Source organism: Myxine glutinosa, chromosome 6 (genome assembly GCF_964187855.1).
Source record: "Myxine glutinosa chromosome 6, kmMyxGlut1.1, whole genome shotgun sequence".
NCBI classification, from domain to species: Eukaryota; Metazoa; Chordata; class Myxini; order Myxiniformes; family Myxinidae; genus Myxine; species Myxine glutinosa.
Window position 1 is genome coordinate 185,990,150 of NC_136266.1, and position 16,762 is coordinate 186,006,911.

The 16,762-nt window shown below is 46.0% G+C and overlaps 1 protein-coding gene across 2 annotated transcripts in view; it reads left to right on the forward strand.

Annotated features, from left to right (window-relative positions):
• SYMPK (symplekin scaffold protein) overlaps window positions 1-16,762 on the forward strand; it is a 168,239-nt gene that overhangs the window by 55,972 nt on the left and 95,505 nt on the right. For both annotated transcript variants that reach the window (XM_068119053.2, XM_068119054.2), the window contains exons 4-5: window positions 5,669-5,722; window positions 6,522-6,595. In XM_068119053.2, coding sequence (XP_067975154.1) covers window positions 5,669-5,722; window positions 6,522-6,595 — 128 coding nt within the window. The remainder of the gene's footprint in view (window positions 1-5,668; window positions 5,723-6,521; window positions 6,596-16,762) is intronic.

Consider the following 16,762-nt stretch of genomic DNA (forward strand, 5'->3'; position numbering starts at 1 on the left):
GGTGCAATCTTTAACAAGCCAATTGATGGGGATATTTACAGGGGAACATTTATAAGGGATGCATTTACTAAAATTTACTAGTGAAGGTTCTAAAAACCGTAAAAAAAATAAAAAAATAAAAAAAAATAAATATATATCTATCTATAATTCCAGTAATCTCTGTCTGTCTGTCTGTACGTTTGTCTGTGACCGCTGTTTCTCGACAACCACGGGTCCGATATACTTTTAACTTGCCAGGTATATTGCTGGGGACCCGAGGATGTGCCTTTTCAAGGTTTCATATTAATCGGACAATTACTTACCGAGCTATGTCCAAAAAACGATTCAACCAATCAGAGAGCAGCGAACGATCGCGTGTGCCGAACGTGGCGGGCACACTCTGCCTCGGATGGCACATTTGAGAGCGTATTCATTTATTTCACGTTTGCAAACTATGTTGGCGTTAAACTATGTTTTACAACTAATAAAAACGAATTTGCGATTCATTCGCTTTCCTGCGCGTTTGTGCACGCGATGGCGATTTCTTTACCAAACTCCGGAAGCCGTTCGCTTTGGACCAAACCATTGCATGTAAATAGAGGGGGGGGGGTTCTGTGGTCGTTGCGAATGGACCAAACCATTCATGTAAATAGAGGGGGGGGGGATTGTCACTGTACTCGCAAGCCGTTCGCCGTTCGCTTTGGCGTTGCGAATGGACCAAACCATTTCATGTAAATAGAGGGGGGGGATATAATTTTAGATAGATATATAGTACGGGCATATATATAGTACGGGCATGCCCTAGTATATAATAATAATAATAATAATTCATTTATTTTGTATAGCGCTTTTCAAGAAGCCCAAAGGCGCTTTGACAGAGTGGAAAACATAATGCATAACAATACATGAAAACAACAATTGCAAAAAGACAAGAATCAATAGGGAAATATTTAAAGCAAAAGGAGGGAGAAGGAGAAGAGATAGTCAGGGGTTAAATGCTGTGGGTTGAATGTTGAATGCAGTGTTGAACAGGTGGGTCTTTAGTGATGTTTTGAATGTGGTGAGTGAGGAGGAGTCTCTGATGGTGTGAGGTAGTGAGTTCCAGAGGGTGGGAGCAGCGATGGAGAAGGCCCTGTCCCCCCAGGATCTTAATTTGGTCCGGATGGAGGGGGTCAGGAGGTTGGTACCAGCAGAACGGAGGTTGCGGGTGGGAGTGTGTCTGGAGAGGAGGTCAGCCAGGTAGGATGGGGCCAGGTTATGGAGGGCTTTGTATGTCAAGAGGAGGATTTTGTACTGGATTCTCTGGGGGATGGGGAGCCAGTGAAGCTTGTAAAGGACGGGGGTGATATGGTCACGGGTCCGGGAATGGGTGAGTAGACGGGCAGCGGAGTTCTGAATGTATTGGAGTTTATTGGTGATTTTTGAGGGTGAACCATAGAGGAGGCTATTGCAGTAGTCCAGACGGGAGGTGATGAAGGCGTGGATGAGGGTTTCTGCAGCCGTGGAGGAGAGGGATGAGCGGAGACGGGCAATGTTTTTCAGGTGAAAGAAGGCTGTCTTTGTGATCTGTTTAGTGTATTTGTCGAAGGAGAGGGTTTGGTCAAAGATGACGCCAAGATTCCGGATGTGAGGGGAGGTGGATACTGGGATACCGTCGATGTTGAGGGCAAAGTTATGGGTGGATTTTGTGAGCGTTTTTTGTCCTTGCCCTTTTTACGAGTGTGTTCACCACAGCTCGTTTTTGGTGCGTTGGATGGCAAGACGTAAAATCGAGGTTACGGTCGGTCTGGGTGGGTTTTCTATACACTGCAGTACTTAAGCTTCCATTTGGGTTCCTCCTCACCAAGACGTCCAGAAACGGAAGCGACCCATCCTGTTCTTCCTCACAGGTAAATTTGATGGAAGGAAACGTTCCACTAATGCCCTCCTGGATTGTATTAACAGCCGTGCTGGGGCAGATTACAAAAGTGTTATCTACATAGCGGTACCAGACACGTGGCTGTGTTGGTAGGGATGGGATGGTGCGTGTCTCCAGCTCTTCCATCACCATATTGCCAAGCACCGCAGCCACTGGGGAGCCCATCGCAGTGCCGAACACCTGTTTGTAAAATGTGCTGTCAAAGACGAAATAGGTAGAAGAAAGACGAGTGCTGAGGAGGGCACATACTGGACGTCTTGGTGAGGAGGAACCCAAATGGAAGCTTAAGTACCGCAGTGTATAGGAAACCCACCCAGACCGACCGTCACCTCGATTTTACGTCTTGTCATCCAACGCACCAAAAAGGAGCTGTGGTGAACACACTTGTAAAAAGGGCAAGGAATATACTGTCCACCTTGGAGGACAAAAGGAGAGAGATCAAGCATCTCAAATGGGTATTGAAAGCCAATGGCTACCCAGACCACCTCTGCCAAAAAAATGAAATGGTACTGGCAGCTCCAAGAACCGTGGACGTGCCACAGGAACCACCTAAGGGCTTCTGCGTGCTACCATTTGTGCCAGGAGTAGCTCAAAGGATTGGCAGGATTTTGAGACCGTTTGGGGTGAGGGTTAACTACCAACCGATATACACCTTGAGACGTGCACTGACCACGATCAAAGACAAAAGACAAAAGAATGATTGCACAGGTGTGGTATACACCATTCCATGTGACTGTGGTGGAGAATGCATAGGCGAGACTGGAAGAACCTTAGGCAAGCACATTAATGAACACCAGAAGGCCTTTGAGTGTAATCACCCAGAAAGATCTGCTATCGCCAAGCATGGAATAAGGGCGGGCCATGTTCCTCTATGGTACAATGTGAATGTGCTGTTGGCATCCCCGAACAGGGCCAGGAGGCGAATACTGGAGGCCTGGCACACTGGCCAAACGAGGGCACCGTTGACAGAGGAGACTGTTCACTACCCCTTTAGGCTGAAATGAACCACCAACCACAAACTCAACCTACACCGTTCGCCTCCATAAACTTCCTCCATATCCAAAGTGAGCCTTTCAAGGCAACCTGGGCCACTCTGTCACACATCCTCCTTCTTTCTGCCCCACACATTCCAAGCCGAGCAAGAAATGCAGAAAAGGAATTGCCAATATACCCTCCACACCCCACCTCGAATGGCTGACAAACTCGCCAACCCTTCTCCCGACACTCTGCCTCTAGCTCAATGTACTTTCCTCTCTTCGTCTCATGCACCTCCTCCATGTTCTCTTCCAAAGGTACAGACAATTCCCCTAAGATGATCTGTCTTGTTGCACCAGACCAGATGACAGTCAGTCCGCAACCTTGTCACACAGATCTCCTCTGGGAATACCAATTGTGGCTTTAGGTCTGCTACCACATGCCATATATATACTAGCATGACTCGGCACATTCCGAGCGCCTCATCACATGTTGTTTCAGAGGGGTAGGCATCTTTGACCATGTCTGCTTGCTCAGGAGTGAGGGATGGCGGGAATGGTGGGGGTTAGTGGTGGTGATGGTGAATTGGGGATTGTGTGGGCAGGTGAGGTAATGGTGGCGGGGTGATGGGGGTGGATAGTGATGGGGGGATGGTGGGGGAGAGCGGCCAAATATATTTTGTGCTCTGATTGAATATATTCTGTAAATCAGAAGTCAGAATCCAACACATATAAATAAAAAGGAACTGAGTACAAATTTATTTTTATTATTGCACACTTTTATTTAACTTCATCTGAACTTTGTTTGTTTGTCCTGTTTCAAATCCTTGAGCTGTTTGTTTTCTCGGTTACATACGTCCTAGAGCTGAAATTTGGCCCACGGTCCTTCTTTCTGGTACATTTTCATCTATCAAAATGTAATTTTTAAAAATGGTTTAAAACTAAAAAAAAAGAAAAGTATGTAGCCATAAAACATGTTTTTTCGTTTACTTATTTTAAATTATCAGTTTGAGCTGGAAGAGAAGGTCAACACAAATTTATCAAAAACTGGATGGGAAAGTTGAACTTCCAGCCTCACAGAGCAGATGTGCTCCCAATACACCACCTCCCTTACACTTCTGGCATGGGTTTTTACGACGTATCGTTTATTTTGCTCATGTCACGATGTACATCTCGATTAATCAACTCAAAGTAACAAAAAAAGTCGTGCTGATGAATACGGATAAATCATGAATGTGTTTCTAAGGTTAGCTTAACATATACATACATATATAATCAAAATAAAGATCAGTTACTGCACTATAGTTACAAGAAGGATGAGAGGAGGGAGTGAAGTTGGTAGTATGTTTGTGACTGTCATTATATGACACACGAGGGATTTAATGGATATATTACAAAGAGGATGTATGGGTTTAAGGGGAAGTGAGTGAGGGGTTAGGGATGTGGAAGAGTGAGAAGAGAAGGAGTTAGGAGAGGAAGCTTGAAAGCTTTGTGGAGCATATAAGGGGTGGAAGGAATGGATTGAAGAAGGGGGAGTGAAGTTGAAGGTGGTTGAGGATACGTGAGACAAACAGAAATATTGAATTGGAAATAAAAACTAAGGCTGAAGCACTAGATCTGTTGCTCGTGTCACATCACAGGCAGGTCAGTGGTCTTTCTGTTCTATATTTCTCCTTCAGTCCTGAAATCCTCGCCAGCATTCCTCCCTCCCCTTCCCACGCCTCCTCCCCCCCCCCTTCTCACGCCGCCTCCCCCCCCTTCCTATGCCTCCTCCCCTCCTCCCCCTTCCCACACCCTCTCCCTCCCACAGATCTTCCGATGTCCCTGCTCCCAAATGTTGTACTTGTGTGCTTCCCTCTCTCTCCCCATCTTGTCTCCCGCTCCCTTTAATGTTTTACGTGTCCGTTTTTTTTGTTGTGTTTTATGTGCCAATAGGTGTTTGATGTGCTAGCTCTTAAACGAGCCTCGATCGAGTATACAAAAAAAAACAAAAAAAAACTAAGATGCATGCATAATTCCAGTAAGCCCCTCCTGGTTAAACTCCCAAAATTCAGGCCGACTCAACACCTCAACTCTTTAATTCCTCGCTTCTCCTGTATATGGAACCACCACCTCCCAAAGGCTGTTCTGTCTCACCCTTTGCTCCAGGGCTTCAAACAAGCAGTGCACCACCATCTCTTGTAAATTCTGTTCCATGATCTTTATTACTCCCATTAACCTTTCCTAACTCAAATATCTTGCTCTATTCAGTGTTTCCTCCATTCCTCCTTCTCCTATTCCTGTTCATTAATTCCCTTGATGTTTGTCCCACTGTCATATCTATCTTGCTCTTCCATGAGCCTCGCTCCTGTAAAGGAAAATAAAATAAACAACAGTCTTTTATCAATTGCTAGGCTTCATATTGAATCCAGTCAAAATGACCCAACTTGTGTAATAGTATAAAGTAAAAAACTTTATACATGGCAAATTAATGCTTCATTTAGATGACAGCTTTCCCTGCTTGCAGCTGGTAATTCCCTGCTTGTCGTAAAAAGGCGACAAAAAGGGTTGGCGGCAGGAAGGGCATCCGGCCGTAAAACATTGCTTCAAAAAGGGGACCAAAAAACAACAACAACCACGGTCCCCGAAAAAGGCCAACCCCCGCTTTGCGGGGAAAAATGGCCTCTAAAGGTGGTTTTTTCAGATGACAGCTTTTTCTGATTTGGGATTTCTTTTGCATAATTTTACAGATGGTTACACCATTGCATTGGAGTTGTAATACAATTCAGTGAAACGTCTGTGTGCCGACCCTATTCAGGTGCAAGAACTTATACTGAACAAGGAGCCAGCTTTGCTCGACAACTTCTTGGACGTAAGTTTCAACTTTGCATCAATCACTTGGAAATACTAGCGAGTTCAAAGAACATGACACCCCACGCAGTGTTGCTTCAATTTTAATAAACTAATGATTTTAACGATTGTTAAAAAGAACCAGAAGTTTAGCTCCATCGAAGTAGTCCATAAGCAGTCCCGTACACCGCCTTTATGTGCCACTCCATTGAACCTTTATTAAATTAAAATACTGAAAAACTGGAGGTATTATGACGGGTGATTTGTGATCTACAGTTTTCAAGTCTATAATTAAATTTGAATAAAATAAAGATTGTAAAAGTCATACAAATAAACTAATTCCGGTTTTCCAGACATTTTCCACAGTGTCTTTCACATCACTTTATCTAACACATTACAATAGTTATTTGTGCCTGTTGTTTGTGTCTATTATTATGTCCTTATAAACTGTACGTTTTCTGTTTGGAATGATTTTTAATTTTGTTTTACTGCCAGACAGGTAGACATGGTAAAAATATGATGGTAAAAATATGCAAAATTTTGAGAGCACTTCATTTATCCCAGAGCAATACAATTGGACTGTTTATGGCAAACTTGTTGAGTGTCCTTTCACCATGTTATGGTATATATTTCTTCACATGGGATTTGAAAACACAAGTGGGTATAAATGAAATTGTGTCCACGACATAGACTTAGCAGTCATCCAATTCATTAGTCACCAAGAACAAGTCATATGAATATGGCATTTGATTGGCTTTATCTGACATATGATTTAGTGTCTGTGATTACTTGTATTATTTTTCTTTTCCTTTTTGGAATAGGAAATGATTGCATTCCAAAATGATCGATTTCTGGAAGTACGAAAATTTGTCATTGGCTTTATTGAAGAGGCCTGGTAAGTTCATTTTATTCAGAAAATTTATGATTTTATACTTTTACCAAAGTATTATATATTGTGAACCATGGTGTCTGTTTGTGCGTTGTCTCCTATTTACGGTGGCCACTTCCCACAATGCATTTGACAAGCTGCACACGCAGGCAAAACTCAACATTCAGTTTTTATTTTGTCCCTTCCAGTAACCTTTAAAATCAACATGAACATCTGAATTAAGGTAGATTTAATACATATCTTCATAGAGTAACACACTATTTAAAATAGCTATATTTTGACGAATCCAATCTACACTACCCAATGTTGCCACCACCATTTCACATTGAGTGGTAAAAGTCGCTCAGAGCTTTGTCTCTGAGTGAATCCAATAGTGCAACACAATTAACCTTTTTAATTGGGATTGACTTAAACTTTTCTGGTCACTGGGGATGGGTAATTTTGCTTGCTTTTCTGGTCACTGGGGATGGGTACTTTTGCTTGCTTTTCTGGTCACTGGGGATGGGTACTTTTGCTTGCTTTTCTGGTCACTGGGGATGGGTACTTTTGCGTGCTTTTCCGGTCACTGGGGATGGGTAATTTTGCTTGCTTTTCCCATAATTGGGGATGGGTAATTTTGCTTGCTTTTCCCATAATTGGGGATGGGTAATTTTGCTTGCTTTTCCCATAATTGGGGATGGGTAATTTTGCTTGCTTTTCCCATAATTGGGGATGGGTACTTTTGCGTGCTTTTCCGGTCATTGGGGATGGGTAATTTTGCGAGTTTATACAGTCACGTGAAAAAGTAAGTACACCCCATGTAAAGTTTTGACTTTTTCAACATATTTCAACATACAGCTATTTGATCTTCATTTCAACAATATTGAGAGACAAAGGTGATATAATATAACAAATATCATGAAACATTTACATTTTGTAGTCCATTGTATAATTTAAATAAACATAAATCCAAATTTCGCATGTGGAAAAAATAAGTACACCCTTGGCTCTAATAGGTGGAATTGTCCCCTTTGGCAGAAACAACCTCAAGTAGGCATTTCTTATAACTGTCTACCAGTCTCTGACATCGACTGGGAGAAATTTTTGCCCACTCCTCCATGCAGAATTCTTTCAGCTGTGCGATGTTTGAGGGGTTTCTTGCATGCACAACAACAACAACAACAACAACAACAACAACAACAACAACATGCATTTTAAGGCCATTTTCCCTGCTAGAGCGGGGGTTAGCCTTGCGGTCCCCATGACAATCTTCTCCATTTTGCCCTATTTTCTGCATCTCCCCTTGTTAACCCCCTTGCCCGCATTTCTTCTTCCACCATCTTTAGCCAAGTCTTTCTTGGTCTTCCCCATCCTCTACTTCCTTCTACATTCATTTCCATCACTCTTCTCAACCAGTCACTTTCATCCTTCCTCAACACATGACCAAACCATCTCAACCTGTTCCTCTTCACAGCATCAATCACAGGCTCTATTCCCATCATCTTTCGCCATTCATCATTTGTCCTCCTCTCTCTCAACGATACTCCGCACATCCACCGAACCATTCGCATTTCCACCCTTTCCAGCCTTCGTTGCTGCTCTACGTTCATTACCCATGTATCGCTCCCATAAATCATAACACTTCTCACACATGCAGCATACACCTTTCCCTTCAGCTTCAACGACACTCCCCTCCTCATCAGCACGCCACTCAGTTCCCGAAACTTCTTCCATGCACATCTCACTCTTGCAACCGTTGCCGAGTCTGATCCACCTTCTCCATTCAGCATGTCTCCGAGGTAGCAAAATGTTTTCACACCTTCCAGCTTCATGCCGTCTCCAAGATTATTATTATTATTTTTTGTATACTGAATCGAGGCTCGTGAAAGAGCTAACATTTATTTCACAAACAAATCAACCAGACAAACAAGATATATAAAAAGAGGGAGCGGAAGACAAGATGGGGAGAGAAGGGGAAGCACACAAACATAACATTTGAGAGCAGTGAGATGTGTGGGAGGGAGAGGGCTTGGGGGGAGGAGGTGTGGGAAGGGGGGGGGGGGATTACAATATAATACAATTAGATTACAATAGATTACAATATAACTGTGCAATTTACATTTTTTCCCATTTTTGCTAACCTAAAACTTTTTTTTAAACCTCGAGCAGTTTACTGCTTACCCTTGTACCATTTCAGGTTATTCACTGGACTTGAATTGCTTAAATTTCAATAAAAGCTGGAAAAATTGAGGTGTTCAAAATATTTGACCGGTAGTGTATATTTATATAGATAGCCTGGTGTTGGCTTAGCGGTTAGGGTGCCGGCTTTGGATCCTAGGATCCTGGGTTTGAATCCCTGTCGATCGCTGAATTAACGCCAGGGGGGTTGACTCAGCCTGTCATCCTTCCGAGGTCGGCAAATTGAGTACCAGCTTGCTGGGATGAATGATCCCCGTGTGTACCCCGGGTTAGAATAGGTACACCGTATCCCTGCGCATCCTAAGAGCGTGACCAAGGGTTGGCGTCAGGAAGGGCATCCGGCCATAAAACATTGCCTCAAACGGGGAACCATGATTGTCATGGGGCCCGCAAGGCTAACCCCCGCTCTAGCGGGGAAAATGGCCTTAAAACGATCATTCATTCATTCATATTCAGTGTATATATATATATATATATATATATATGTATATATATATGTATATATATATATATGTATATATATATGTATATATATATATATGTATATATATATGTATATATATATATATATATATATATATATATATATATATAATATATATATATATATATATATATATATATATATATATATATATACAGAAGACAAAGTTTCCTCGAAAGGCTGCACGAGCAAATGGAAGCAATGTTTCTTCCAGAATGGCCCTGTACTTGAACTGGTTCAGGTTTCCATTTAGAACAACCAGGTCAGTTCTGCATGAAAAGCAGCCCAAACGGTCACCCCACCACCTCCAGCTTGGACTCTTGGCACTATACAATCTTTGTGGTAGGCTTCATGCACTTGTCTGCGCACTCGGACGCGGCCATCTTGACGATAGACCAGAAATATAGACTCGTCACTGAAGATCACGTGATTCCAGTGTCCTGGCTGCCATTGACGGTGCTCTCTGGCCCACTGCAATCGGCGCTGGCGGTGTTGTCTGGTCAGGCGTGGCTTTCTCAGGGGACGCCTGGCACGATAGCCTGCTTGAACCAGTCATTGGTTGACTAGCCTTTTGTATACAGGCACATTTGTCAGTTGCTGCCACTCAGTCCAAAGCCGATTAGCTGACTTGGTACGGCCATTGCGGACTAACCGGTGCAGCTGGCGATCATCCCTCCTTGTGGTTCTGCGAGGACGTCCTGGCCTCGGTATTGGAGTAGGGACACCCCTTCTGAGCATTTCGTTTCAGGATCTTTGACACCTGACCTTGAGTGATGCCATACTGCCGAGCAATAGCACGCTGTTTCATGCCGTAATTTCGTAAATCCACCACTCCATGACAAACAGCACTGTCGAGTTGACGGACCATCTCCAGAGGAAGCGGCAATAACTTTTGGAGACGTGCAGCAGTTGTTTTCCACTAATACAGAACGCAACAACACTTGTATACCCGACTGTGAAGCCAATCATCAAATGCACCTGTCCGTACATTTTGCCACGCCACCTGTGATATAATCCTGTTGTTAACTTCTTGCTGCGACAGACAATCGCAGCTGATTTATACATATATATACGAGGTGTGTTCAAAAAGTATCCGACCTTTGTTCATAAAAAATACTCGTATCCAGATACAACAAACTGAAAACGAATCTCCTTCAAGTAGTCCCCTTGGGCTGCCACACACTTCTCCCAACGGTTCTGCCACTGTCGGAAGCAGCGCTGGAACGCCTCTTTTGGGATGGCGCGCAGCTGGTCCGTCGCAAACCGCATGATGTCTTCTCTGGACTGAAATCTGGTCCCTTTCAGGGGCATTTTCAGCTTGGAGAAAAGCCAGAAGTCACACGGAGCCATGTCGGGAGAGTAGGGAGCCTGACGAAGCACAGGTGTGTTGTGTTTGGCCAAGAAACTCTGTATCAAATGTGAAGAATGGGCGGGTGCGTTATCGTGATGGAGCTGCCAATTGCCCGCTGCCCACAGGTCCGGCCGTTTGTGTCGAAAAAAAAGCGTTACGAAAGCACAGCGTTACGAAGGCGACGCAGAACCTCTTGGTAATACTCCTTGGTGATGGTTGTGCCGTGTGGTGCGTACTCGTGATGAATCCACGCCACTGGAGTCGAAGAAGACGGTCAGCATGACTTTGACATTGCTGCGGACCTGCCTTGCTTTTTTTGGCCTCGGGGATGTTGGATGCTTCCATTGTGATGACTGCAACTTGGTTTCTGGGTCGTACCCATAAACCCAGGACTCATCGCCAGTGATCACTGTGTTGAGGAAGCTGGGATCGCTGTTCACAGTCTCCAGCATGTCCTGTGCGATCTCCAAACGGAGTTGCTTCTGCTCAATCGTTAGCAGCTTTGGTACGAACTTCGCTGAGATTCTCCTGAAGCCCAAATCCTCCTTCATAATGGAATGAACGGATCCAATGCTGACGCCCACCTCATCTGCAAGTTCTCTGATCGTGACCGACGATCCTGCATCACCAGGGTCCTCAATTGGTCAATGACGATCTCATTTCGGGATGTTGAGGGCCTACCCGAACGTGCTTCACTCTCCACTGATGTGCGGCCATCTTTGAAGTGGTTGTACCACTCCTTTATCTGTGTGGTGCTCATTGCTTCGTCCCCGAAGGCCTGTTGAATCTTGCGGATCGTTTCCACTTGGGAATCGCCAAGCTTTACACAAAATTTGATGCAGTAGCGTTGTTCAAGTTTTGCCGTCATTTTGTCAAAAACGAAAATCCGACGGCGCTCACTTACACTTCCTCACTCATCGGCGGTCTGCCGTCGAATGACAGCTTCTGCAGGTGGGAAAAAATTCACGCGTGCGCATTAGGATCGCCTACATACGTGCACCAATCAACGCCTCCCTAGCTTCATTTGTTTACGCACGACAAATTAAGGTCGCATACTTTTTGAACACACCTCGTGTATATATATATTCTTGTGGATATGAGGATTGTGTTTTTTTTAATTTTTATTGTGGACCCTCCTTCCTCCAGTTGTTGTGTATAAAGGTCAAAGGGCGTCCCGTAGTTAGGTCATAAACAATCACGTTTAGCCAATCATGAATGACTTCCGGGTTCGGTTGCGAGAGGACGCTGGCGTTGCATATTCGCCGCTTCTCCGACTGGATGGATGTACAGGGTCTGCTTCTACTTTTCTGACCTGACATCTCACACCTGTCCTGCCTTTTCACACCCGCACGTGCCGCGTGTTCTCCGGCTGGATAACGGAATCTGCTTTTGATGGTACGGAATACGGAATCGAAAGGCCCGCTCCCGTTGTTTGTGGCCGTGGCCTTGTTTGCCGGTGGCCTTGTGGCCTTGTTTGCCGCTGTGGTCTTGATTAGCGGCTGCAGTCGTTTGCCGCTGCGTTTGCCGCTGCGTTTGCCGCTTTGCCTCCTCGACCTTGGCCTCGTACTCGTCCCTTCGCTCCTGCCTGGCATGGCTCTGAAGTACTCCGCCGCAAGGCTTCTTCTGCTCAATACCCGCTCCACCCCATCATGCATCTCTGCCATCAAATCAAATGGACTCCTCCGACGACCCAGGTACATTCACCGTGGCTCCGGTCGCAAGTTTGTTTATTTGCAATCAGGTCACTCCATCCCCGTCCTCTGGTCGGCTCAGCGCACTCTCACTCTTCGTCCCAGCGCACCTGGTCACAGCAACCCACACGATCGCACCTCTTGCCTACGAACCCTGGCTAAATCACCTGAATTCATCCCTGCTGTTCAAAACAACATCAAGCTCACCCTGTTCAACACCCGGTCCCTCAACAATAAATGCCTCATCCTGAACGAATACATCCTGGATAACAAACTGGACTTTCTCTGTCTCACCGAAACCTGGCAACAACCTCTGGACTACTACACACTCAACCTCACCACACCCAATGGATATTCCTACGTCAATAAACCACGCTCGGAGGGCCGAGGTGGTGGAATTGCCGTTATCCACCGTCAAGACATCAAGACCAACCTCATCTCCATCTCATCTGCTCCATCATTTGAACACCTGGCTTTAAAACTCTCTGGTCACACGCAGTCAGTCATGGCTGTCGTCTACCGCCCTCCCAAACCACACCCATCATTCCTATCTGACTTCTCCTACTTTCTGACCCAGCTATGTTCCCTCTCCCCCTCAATCCTCCTCCTTGGTGATTTCAATATCCACATGGACTCCACTGACTCCACAATAACCACTGACTTCACTGATTTACTCACCTGCTTTAACCTCACTCAACATGTCGACTTTCCTACCCATATCCGTGGTCACATTTTGGACCTTGTCTGCTCCACTGGATTAAATTTGCACCATCTCTATGGCTCTGACCTCACCCTCTCTGACCACTTAGCCATCACTCTGACCATCAACATCATCCCCGCCCCAACACCAAGGCATTATCGCACAATCAACTTCCGTAAGCTAAACGCTCTTTCACCTACCTCATTCTCATCCACCCTCTCTGAAAAAATGTCCACTTCTCCCTTCATTGACCTCCACACCCCTTCCGACCTCACTGACTACTACAACCACACTCTCTCCTCCTGCCTTGACCAGCTTGCGCCTGTAAAAACCAAAACAGTTTCTTTCACCCATTCTGCTCCCTGGTTTACCCCTGAACTCCACCTGATGAAAACTCGTGCTCGCCAACTTGAAAGACTCCGCAATAAAACGGGTCTCACAGTTCACTCCAAGCCTACAAGGACCACATACAACACTACAAAGATGCCCTCTCCCGCGCCCGCTCTGCCTACTACTCTCAAATTATCCACTCTGGCTCCGGAAACCCCAAAAGCACTCTTCTCGACAATAAACAAACTCCTCCGCCCCCTGAACACCACCACCCAGTCATTCATCACAGTAGACAACTGCATCTCCTTCCTCTCTTTCTTCCAACGCAAAATTGACAACATCTACAACAGCTTGACCACCGCCGCACCCCGCTCCCCCTCCAACCACCTGCCCCCCCTTGTCCTGCCATCCCCTGTCTCGGTTCTCCCCCAATCTCTCCTACTGACCTCTCTGAACTCCTCATAGGAATGAAAACTGCCACCTGCACTCTTGACCCCATCCCCTCCAGCTTTGTCAAAGCCTCCCTCCCTGCTCTCTCTCCACTTATCATTGCAACAATAAACTCCTCCCTGTCTACAGGCATCGTCCCACCTTCCCTCAAAATTGCTGCTGTTACCCCCATTCTAAAAAAACCTGGTCTAAACCCTGACACCCTAAACAACTTCAGACCCATCTCCAACCTACCCTTTCTGTCAAAAGTTTTGGAACGCGCTGTAGCCACTCAACTCAAACATCATCTCTCTGCCAATAACTTGTATGAAACATTCCAATCCGGATTCCGCTCCAACCACAGTACTGAAACTGCTCTCCTCAAAATCACCAACGACCTTCTCCTCTCCTCTGACGCTGGCAACCTCAACATTCTCGTCCTCCTCGACCTCAGCGCTGCCTTTGACACCATCAATCACACTATCCTCCTCACCCGACTTGAATCCACCTTTAACGTCACCGGCACTGCCCTCTCTTGGATTAAATCATATCTCTCTGACAGATGCCAGTTCATCTCCATCAATAACTGCAAATCCCCCACTGCTCCCCTCCCCCAAGGTGTCCCCCAAGGTTCAGTTCTTGGCCCCCTCCTCTTCATCCTTTACCTGTCCCCGCTCGGTCACTTAATCCGCCGTCATGGTCTCCAATTCCACTGCTTCGCCGATGACATCCAGCTTTTCATCTCCACCAAGTCCGTCTCCACCGACACCCACTCTATCCTGACAAACTGCATCACTGAAATAAAATCCTGGCTTCAAATCAACTTCCTCAAGCTTAACTGTGATAAATCTGAAATAATCATCATTGGCCCAAAAACGCTCACAAAATCCACCCATAACTTTGCCCTCAACATCGACGGTATCCCAGTATCCACCTCCCCTCACATCCGGAATCTTGGCGTCATCTTTGACCAAACCCTTTCCTTCGACAAATACACTAAACAGATCACAAAGTCAGCCTTCTTTCACCTGAAAAACATTGCCCGTCTCCGCTCATCCCTCTCCTCCACGGCTGCAGAAACCCTCATCCACGCCTTCATCACCTCCCGTCTGGACTACTGCAATAGCCTCCTCTATGGTTCACCCTCAAAAATCACCAATAAACTCCAATACATTCAGAACTCCGCTGCCCGTCTACTCACTCATTCCCGGACCCGTGACCACATCACCCCCGTCCTTTACAAGCTTCACTGGCTCCCCATCCCCCAGAGAATCCAGTACAAAATCCTCCTCTTGACATACAAAGCCCTCCATAACCTGGCCCCATCCTACCTGGCTGACCTCCTCTCCAGACACACTCCCACCCGCAACCTCCGCTCTGCTGGTACCAACCTCCTGACCCCCTCCATCCGGACCAAATTCAGATCCTGGGGGGACAGGGCCTTCTCCATCGCTGCTCCCACCCTCTGGAACTCACTACCTCACACCATCAGAGACTCCTCCTCACTCACCACATTCAAAACATCACTAAAGACCCACCTGTTCAACGCTGCATTCAACATTCAACCCACAGCATTTAACCCCTGACTATCTCTTCTCCTTCTCCCTCCTTTTGCTTTAAATATTTCCCTATTGATTCTTGTCTTGTCTTTTTGATTCTTGTCTTATATATATGCCGTATATCGCTGCTGTTTGTTTTCTTGATTCTTGTCTTTTTGCAATTGTTGTTTTCATGTATTGTTATGCATTATGTTTTCCACTCTGTCAAAGCGCCTTTGGGCTTCTGGAAAAGCGCTATATAAAATAAATGAATTATTATTATTATTATTATTATTATTATTATATTATTATAGATTCCCTGCTTGTTGGTAGTTATTTCCTTATTCTGTGTATTAGGCTAAGGCTGTGTCTTCCATTAATTGACACTCCATTGCACCGAATTCAAATAGATAGATCCCCTTTCATTCCCAAAGGCCCATTCCCAAAGCCTCTATTGCCAACTGCATTCGCCGCCATTGCCCATGTGCTCCAACTCGGAGAAGAAAGGCGTGTCTCCACCTCGTAATAGAGGGGAGGAGTGAGCCAGCCCCGAACAACCAACCAAGCACGAGGGGTTTGGCTTGAGAGGGCGGAGGAAGAGCGATCGGGGAGGTTCGAAGAGGTTCAAGGGTGGGGCTATATATAACCCACGGGAGGCGCCCCCACCTGAGATGAGTCCTGGGAAAGCACACGATGTCCCCACGGCAGCACGGAGAGCGAACCAGAGAGTTGCGCCAGGGACGGCAGATAAGTAAGGGATCCCCACGTTGAGTCACCAGCTTGGAGTCCACCACCACCAGCTTGGAGTCCACCACCACCAGCTTGGAGACCACGCAGTTTCGACCCGCTGCGACGCGGGAGCCAGATTGCGGTGGCATCGGTGGCCGTCGAGGTCCAGCCCGACGTCCCGTGCGGGATCAAGCCCGAACCATCTGCCCCAGCTGAACCTTCCCATTCCTCCTTCCAATCGTTCCTGCCTCCATTCCCCATTCGTGTGAGTCTGTCTTTGTTTGTTCTGTCATGGGGTATAAGTTAAGCCTGTGTAGATAAGTTAGCATTGCACTGTGTCTCCTTGATTCCTTCTGTCTTTATTTTGTTATCTTTCCTTCTTCCTTGGTTATTTTGGTCCTGTAAATAGTAATAAATAATAGTCGTAGTTCAAACCTTTTTGCCTTCGTCTTCCTCTTCTTCCCATCCGTGTCGTCGTTGTCTTTTCCCTCATTGAATATCTGTGGCACGATTTGGCCAACGTTTCAGGATCGGGTCTAGTCTTGGTAAACGGCTCACGCAACATCCATTACGCTGCGGCCGTGAGCGGGGGGTGTTCCTTCGCGTACCGGGAAGCGCTGGTATTTAGGTCATAGGACTTGTGGGCCTAAAACCCTATCCAGCGCCGACTGGGCGTGGCGTCATACCCCCGGGACCACGTCGGTCAGTAACAGACGAGGGGCTAATCCCCCCTCGAAGGGGAA